Source organism: Limulus polyphemus, unplaced genomic scaffold (assembly GCF_000517525.1).
Source record: "Limulus polyphemus unplaced genomic scaffold, Limulus_polyphemus-2.1.2 Scaffold2047, whole genome shotgun sequence".
Taxonomy (NCBI): domain Eukaryota; kingdom Metazoa; phylum Arthropoda; class Merostomata; order Xiphosura; family Limulidae; genus Limulus; species Limulus polyphemus.
Genome location: NW_013667657.1, coordinates 150,921 through 160,099, shown reverse-complemented (window position 1 = coordinate 160,099; position 9,179 = coordinate 150,921). Strand labels below are relative to the sequence as shown.

The 9,179-nt window shown below is 33.2% G+C and overlaps 1 protein-coding gene across 1 annotated transcript in view; it reads left to right on the top strand.

The window, feature by feature from the left end:
• Positions 1-7,900, top strand: part of LOC106465774 (formin-binding protein 1 homolog) — a 27,793-nt gene extending 19,893 nt beyond the window's left edge. The window contains exons 6-7 of the mRNA XM_022393706.1: positions 7,160-7,264; positions 7,886-7,900. Of these exons, the coding sequence (XP_022249414.1) occupies positions 7,160-7,264; positions 7,886-7,900 (120 nt within the window). The remainder of the gene's footprint in view (positions 1-7,159; positions 7,265-7,885) is intronic.
• Positions 7,901-9,179: the final 1,279 nt, after the last annotated feature.

Here is a 9,179-nt window from a genome sequence, read left to right as displayed (position 1 = left end):
GCACAGCGGTATGTCTGCGGACTTACAACGCTAGAAACCGGGTTTCGATACCCGTGGTGGGCAGAACACAGATAGCCCTTGTGTAGCTTTGTGCATAATTAAAAACAAACAAACAAACAAGCTAACTGCTTCTGAATATCATAGTGTACAACAAAGAAGGAACTGCTTGTAGCTATAGTATTTGTCAAATATTATCACTACTACTTGTATTGTAGGGAGTTCACCATTCAAATAGACTGTCAATTACTAAAATGGTTGAACTTCAGTAACTCAAAAGATATAATTGTGCACTTGATAATGCTGCAAGATTACAACTTCACTGTACAATACCATCCTGGTCAACAACATTGAAATTGGTGAATTATCTCGCCAACTTAGAAAGTTCTTGTCTGTTTATTAAATGTTTTCAAAACCCTTGCAGCAGAAGTGACAACAAACCATAGGAGCAGTGACAATTCTGCATTTGGATAGATACTACAATTAACCACTCAAGAGCTTTGTGAGAAGTGTTTGAAAGTTACAAACATAGCTTGGGTGCTTCTTGCCATGCAACAAGGAGAAGTATGACCATCAAAAACTGGTAAACATAGTATTGATGTATGTAATGTATGGCATTTGTATAATCAGTTGAGTGCAGACTCAAGTGAGGTGCACACTGTTGAGTGTATGCTTATTAAGTATGTGAAACCTAAATTTGGATGAGCACTTACACTGTTTTATGATGATATGCCATGTAAGTGGGCAACAGTTAACATGTTGTTCTCCTGAAGTTCAAACAAAAAGTATAGCTTTCAGTGGATCTAGTGTAAGGCCTTCCTTCCATCCAGTACACAAAGGTTGTAATGACCACAGAAATATATGGAATGTATACGTTTACAATAGTTGATGTGCATCAGCAAATGGATAAAGTGGTCATGCATCATAAAAGAAGCTATAACAAACATTAGTGGAACAAACGTTTGAGTCTGATAACTGTATGTGACTGTAATATATGCTTGCAGCACATAAGTAACTCAGTGGCCTATATCTCTCCCTTTGACAGATCAGTGAGGTAAGCTATGAGCTACAGCATTCTTGTACCACAAGTAAGAATATCAAACACCTTAACAAGTTCAAACTATACATCTCAGATGAGCTTCTCAAGAGCAATAATGGTCAGGAAGAAAAAAACTGACAGTAGATATCTGAATATCCAAGAGGAAATGCAAGGAGCAGCTTGTCTGGTCTAATGATCAATGCAGATGCCAAAGAAGACCTCCTAATCATTATGGCTAGGATTAACTGTTTGACTAGCAGTTAGGATGATTAGTTGATTGAAAAACTAATAACTGAAAATAAATATTGTTTCTTGTTTTCTGAGCTTTCAGGTAGTGATTTGCAGTAAAATGTCTAAAGGACAAATGGTTGGTTGAAAGATCACCTACAGGTGAAAGAGCATTGTAATCAATAATAAAAGAAAACAATATTGTGAAAAAAAACAACCCAATAAATGGAAGAAACTGTCAGAAGTCTGATATCGGACTAGTTTCGACACATTTGTGCATCCTGTTCAGTCTCATGTTGTTTTCTAACAGTTTGTTCCATTTACTGTGGGGTTTTTTTTCAGCACCACGATCTTTACTTTCTAATATATTGAGCAAAGTTTAGATGCAAAATATTAGTCCAATGTCTTGTAATAATTGATTAACCTCATTTAAGTTGAATTAGAAGCTATAGTCACTGCATGTGAAGTATTTGACTTAGTTGACATAAGGAGTTAATTGGTTTGCAGTCTTACCCTGCCTTCCTAGCAGAACTATCACTCAGCTATTGGGTAATCACACAGTGGTTACTCTAACCAGTCAGTGATTTGCTTAGAAAAACTGTGTAGACAAAACTGTACTGGAGTGGCTAAAATTCTGTTCACACTGACTTGAACATTTAGCTAATTTATTTGTTTGTTAATGATTTTTACTTAATATATATATACATACTTAGTCTGTACATGTACTGTATATTTGTTTTCTTTTCTTTTTGAATTTATCAATGCCACCATCTGGTAGAAGCAAATAAACTACTATACATACTAATCTTCAAGTCACATCAAAACTTTAGACAAAAAGTCTCACATTACATGATGCCTACATCATAATGAGACTAGATTGATCCCTGTATGTATTTGTCAAGCATTATCACCACTATTCACTTCAAGGAATAGTAAAGATACTTGTACAAATTAGTACGAGTTGGGGTAGAGTAAATTCTGTGTAAACTGACCAGTAAACTAAAACCTACACATGTTAGTAATTTTTTCCCTTTATTTGGTAATTTGTGTCTATTTGTTTTTCTTCATTGTTAATGTTCAAGATTATTCTCCGCATAATGTTTACAGGACCTAAATCTTGTATTTACTTCTAACAGCTATCTGTAGGATATAAATGTATCTAAATATCACATTCTTAAAATCTCTTGAACTTTGGATATTGAAAAATGGGCTAAGTTAATTTTAATTATTAAAAGATTAAATAAAATTCCCTTCCCATAGAAGCTGAAAGGAAACAGTTGTAAAGAGACATAGAGAGTTAAATGATAATCAGAGTAATAAAAGTATTACAATATATATCTTTACTTTTGTATGTTACTTAATAATTAGCCCTTGTAACAAAATAAGCTGCAAGCATGTGGTTTGGACCTTTGATTGAATGGTTGATATTATATACTATGAAAATAGTAAGCATATTTGAATAAGGGACATACATTGTTTAAGATTACCTACCCATTTTTGGCAGATAATTAGGACTTTCACTTTTTTTTTAAGTGACTAGAGAATTTTAATTGTTCATAAGATTTTGTTTTTTGGGAAGAGATGTAAATTGTTCTTGTCATAAACTGGTTTTTCTTGCCCTTGGGAAAACTCTGAATAGGGAAAGGATTAAGCTTGGATTATTGCTGATGGTCTTAAATTGTCCTTATGTTACACTCATTAAGGAAAATCTTTACACATTAGTAGAAACCAGGTGGTTCTACTATTTCATGAGAAAGAACTTAGTAGGAAAAGAAACATTGCTTAACAAATTTACCCCTGATGAAAAAGTTTATCTTTTGAAAACACTTGTTTTATGGGGTTTCATAATTTTGTTTTTCATTCCTTAACAGATGATATTTACATATCTGTGTAGAAACCTTAGGTAGGAAAAATCTGTTGCAACTTTGCAGGTGTTTAAAGACTTTTTCATGTTCTTTTTCTTAAGGTTTTATATATCTCAAGGAAATTTTCAGTAGGAAAAACTTGAAATGAGGAAAATCCATTAAAAAACAGTCCACTTGTCTTCCAGCATATTAGGCCTAAGAGGACAGAACTGTACCAGGCTTCTTACTTCATTCTTCCAACAACACTAGTCTAGTTCTAGGTGGAATGAGTGGTTGACTCTGCATGTTCTGGCATTATTTGACTCCATAGTACCATTTGTCTGCTTTTTTAAGGAGCTTGCCCTGAACCATAGCCAGTACATTTTCTTTGAGCTCCGTCTGCATAAGGTGCTTGTACTTCAAGATCCAATCCACTCCAGGGCCTTTGGAATTATAATGTCCCTTTTAAGGGAATCTAACAAATAGGACAAGCATAGCTAACAACATACATATATACATATAATTTATGGACAACAAGGGATCTATTGGTCTGTCTAGGCCATTTCATCCACTAAACTAAATTTTAAAATTAAAGTAAAACACTCGAAGCCAGCCATCAACCACATCTAAAAGCAACTCATTCCAAAAGTCAACCACTGTGTTATAAAACTAATGCTGTCTACCTGAAGATGATTCATACTCAGCAAAATGTACGTCTCCTAGTCCTAGCATTCTCACCATTAAGTCAAAAAAAGATGGTGCATGAATACTATCAATTCTCTTAACATTTCAATCAGATTCCATCTATCTCATTTTTGAGAGAAAGCAATTTTGGAGATCTAACCTCTCCTCATATGACAACCTTCCTATCCTAGGTGTTATCCTAGTAGCTCTCCTCTGAACCCTTTATAAGAGTTCAATGTTCTTCCTAAGGTAAGGAGCCCAAGACTGACACAATACTCCAAATTTGCTTTAAACAATGATCTATCACACAATGAAATTACAACCTCTTTAGACTTATATTCAACATGTTTGTTGATACAACCAAAAATTCTGTTTGCGATGCCACTAACAACAGCACATTGCTTAGGTATCTTAAGAGAGTTATCAACTAGAACACCAAGATCTTTTTTCCCATAACTCTATTAAGGTTATTCCCATTAAAATTATACTCAAATTCAAGTTATAATCTCCCATGTGCATTACTTTGCACTTATTGTAATTAAAGGCCATCTTCCATTTATATGCCCAACACACCAAATCTAAACCTTTTTGTAAAGCAACAGCATCCTTCTCACAGCCAGCAAAACCCAGGAACTTAATATCATCAGCAAATTTGAATACAGTTGTTTGACTGAACTCCATTTATAACATCCCTCTGCTTTCTTCCTTCCATCCATTTTTCTATGCAATGAGCAAATCTATCCCCCCAAACCTACTGAGATATTTTTTTTTTAACAAACCTTTTATGTGGCATCTTGTAAAATGCTTTCTTAAAATCCAGATACACTAAATGCATGCCTGTACCATCATCTGTATAAGCAGTAACATATTTAATGAATCTCTAAAGATTAGTAAGGCAAGTCTATCCCCAAGAGAAACCATATTGACTATCCAACAATTTTTTAAACTTTGTTAAATGACTTTGCAAAACTTTTTTATCAGACTTTCAAATACTTTTCCCACTACTTATGTTGGCCTATATTTACTCAGACATTTATTATCACCTTCCTCAAAAAAAGGGGTAACCTTAGCCAACTTCCAATCATCTGACACCTGCCCACTAGTAAAGGACTTACAAAAACTAGTAGCAAGTGGCTCACATATCCATTCTTTAACCTTCTTCTAAACCCTTTTGAAAATGTTATGTGATATAAGAGTTTTATCATTCTTTATACTTCCTAGTTTTTCCTTAACAAGTTCAGAACTAATGTAATCATCTTGTTCATTCTTCTTTCCATCTAGAAACTGTTTAAGATGAGGAATATTGCTTAGATCTTCATTGGTAAAAAAACTGAAGAAAAAGTAGAATTTGATAACCCAGCATTTACATTAGTATCAAATATGAACCTTCCTGTACCATCCCTCAAAGACCCTACTTCCATCCTAACAGTTTACTAAACTTAATATATGTAAACAAATCTTTACTATTTATTTTTACCTTTTCAACCAACCTTTTTCCTATAGTTTTTGATTTTCTGTTTCCCTTTAACCAACTTTTTTGATCTTCTATAATCTTCCAAATCTCCCATCTTTGCCTGCAACTTAAACTGTTTAAATACATAATGCTTTTCTTTAATTTTGTGCTATATTACCTTTGTGAGTCCACCTGATTTCTAAAAACCTGCCTCCCTCATGACTTGAATTTAACATCTCCCATTCGATATACCTGAAATTAAAATATCTCGTAATTATAACCTCATTAACAGCTGAATTCTTTATCTTATCTGGTGGTCTGTAACAAATTCCAACTAAAAGCCTTCTCCCATTATAACCCATAACAGAAATCCAAATAGATTCAACCTCCTTGCTATTAGCTTGGATATTCTCATCTTAAATAGAATGTAACTCGCATTTTACATATAAAGCTATTTCTCCTCTCTTTTTAGTACTCTATTCTTCTTAAAAACTCATAACTCTGTACTTCAAAGGAATTCCTGTCATCAAAATTGTTTACATTTAACCAAGTTTTTATATCCATTACATCAAAATCCTCTGTTCCAACCAGCATTCTAAAGTCATCCATTTTATTTCTTGCACTTCTACCATTAGAATAATAACAATTTAGCCTAACATTGAAACTACTTTTGTACTTTGATACTACACAATAATTTTCTTTAGTTTAGAACTACCATTACAGTTGAGTTGGTAGCCTTTATAAACAAGTTAGACCTACCCTATTTACATGTGAACCATCCATCCAAAAAAGCTCCCTTTTCCTATTGAACCGATCCTACAAATACAACCAGCTGACCCGCACATTCTTATGTATTGACCTAAGCCTAGTGTTCAACCCTAGTGACCTATTTATACCTTCATCCCCACAATTAAGTTTCAGCGATATTTCTGAGAGAATTAAGTTATTATGACCCTTTCCTTAAATGGCATTATCATTCCATTTTACTTATCACTGAATTCCTGACAATATATCATTAGGTTTAGCCAGCTCAGGAGGGGAACACTTTCCATGAAATTTGCATTTTTCGGCCATTACTCCTGTACTGCATCCACAACTGGAACAATATCAGTTATGTACTTACAACATTTCAGGCTTTATGAAATCAGGTTTTTCTTTTAGATAGGATTCACTTCGTTCAGTTATCATTTTATTCATTTTCTTTTATGATCTGTTCAAATATAAAATTCTTAAGGTCAGGAACTTGTGATGTCTGCTCAACCCTGTTCTCTCTGCTGTGTTAAGTTGTTAAAGCTGACACAAGAGCCTTACTGTTGTGGAATAACATTTCAAAACTCCAACTAGATGTCACACAGTCAACTACATAGAATTTAGACCATCATGTAGCTAAACAAAAATAAGTATATTTTCTTAAGCTTCGAATGATAATTTTGGTGATATTCAACTATGTCATTTGTATTGTTATTGGCTTCCCACCTCAGTGACTTACCATGACTTGTTCTCTGATGCTTGGATTGGTTTTAGCACAAAAGTGGCCAGAGGAGTCATGAATGATTATGCGTGCCTTCTTACTAATATTGATAGAGATAATCTCAGAACTTGCACTTGTATCTGTAGATGGTGCCTGCAAATTCCCCCCCAACTTTTTGTATGTTTGATTTTCTATGTTATAATTTTAATTAAAACATCAGGGTACAACATTCTGTGAGGAAAAGGTAATTTGAATATAGGGTATTATCACCTGGTGAATACAACATAGTTAATGCTTATAACATAAAAACTTGAATTTGTGAGAGTCATTGTTTATATACTAGTCATGCTTTGTTTTTTCTGTTAGAAAATTGTTTTGCTTTCATGTAAGATATAAAAATAAAATAAAAATGTGTATTCTCATATCACTGATTTAATCTACAGGCTAAAAAAGCTTATGAGAAAGCATTCAGAGAAGCAGAAAAATCTCATGAAAGTTACTTAAAGGCTGATATTGATATTAACTTGCCTCGAGCAGAAGTGGAAAAGGTATGTGTTTTAGCATATGTTGTTTTTATTTTCAGTTAGACTGGATATACTTCAGAAACTTGGATATAGATAATCAGTAAATGGAATGTTATTTTAAAGCTACTCCCATATAGGAGAACACAGAATGTGTTAAACATCATGAATGCTCCATGTGTTACTTGCTGATTCCAAAGTACAGATCTGTATATATTTCTCTAGTGCAGGCTTAAGTACATAGAAAGATACACCATTATTCTAATATTTATGCTTTGATATCTATTTTTTAACTTGCTAATAATCCTATTCAATGACACTTATATTTGGCATTATTGTTTGTATTCATTTTTAGCTTTCACCCGGATTTATAATAAGAACTTAGATTAATTAGAATAATGTAGTTAGCTTAAGCAGAAAGGCTTGACTACAGATGTTAAACAATACTGACCCATATTAACTCCTTAGCTTTATGAACTGCAACTAATATTTCAGTCATATAGTATGAAGCATAGCTGCAAGTCCTTAAAACTGTAAGATAAAAAAATTGTGTATTTTGTGGACATTTTAAACTGCAATCGCAGTAATACATTTTCAGATAGGTGTGTAATAATATTGAAAATTTGATTTAAATGTTCCATATTACAGGCATATAGCTGTTAAGAAAATGACATTATCTACTTTTCAAAAGTTTTTTATTGGAAACGTTTACTTTCTAACTAGGTACCTTACTTCCACTCACATACATAACTATTCTTGTTCAATGCTGCCCTCTATTTCCAAATTTTTTTTTTACATGCCCCAAGCCTTTCACTCCCATGCACCCCTAGATTCACATGGTTTAACTGATTCTTCTATGCAAATTATCATGCGACAAACCTCCACAAATAGTAGTGCCACACATGTGACTCCCTCTGTGCTCTTCTACCTAACTACATTTCTTATTTGGAAGTGCTCATGTTCAGATAATTCATTTGTGCTCTCTTCAAGTGTTTTTTTTTGGTATATTCATATCAATTTTTCTCAACAAGTTTACTATTGATTATACAATAGTGATATTTGTATCTTATTCCAAACTGGAATTATTTTATATTCCTACCCAGTTATGGAACTTAATATTTCATTACAACTTTTTATTTCTTTCTGCCATCACGGTTGTGTTTGATTATTCATTATGAAGTATGAATTCCAAATTCTAAGTTACCTTTTCGGAGGTTATATCTTCTATCAGCACATTTACACAGGCTTCAGGTGGCAGTCCTCAACTGGGGAATTATCAGCTTTACTTCATCAGGAGATTGATCATCCAATGAGCTGACCTTTGTAGGGCCTTGACTCGAGTTCGGGGGGCCCACACATTTTGAAATACGGTCCGTCAACTTTGGAAAGATAAGAAGTTATACTGTTATGTTTTGAATATTTTTACTATTAATATTATTATCTATAGTTATTTGGGTTCACTAACAAGTTTAGTTAGATTGGTCAATACTCATAGTCAAGTTCAGGTTTGAAATTAGAGCTTAGTTGTGTCTTTTGTCCTATAATGTTAGATTAGGCTTAACGTAGATTTTTGTTATTTTGGGATTACCTGTAATTCATCTAACTGGTATATCATAAATTAGGTTAACTATGTTGTTTTTTCATCAAAACATCACATCTCATATACATGTTATTGTCAATACACACTTACTTAATTTTACGATATCACATCTATTTCATTTTCATTATTATTTATCTTTTATACTTCTTCATATTAACTTTGTTTGTGTGGACCACCTGGAGCCGGGGTCTGCACAAACTTCTCCCAGTATTGTACATTATTGTTAGGTTAGGATTTTTGAATTAGAGCTTAGTGATATATTTTATCGTGCACAGTTTGATTAGGCTTAACAAATGTCTGTTATTTTTGGTTTACCTGTAGTTGTTCTTACAAATAAATTGA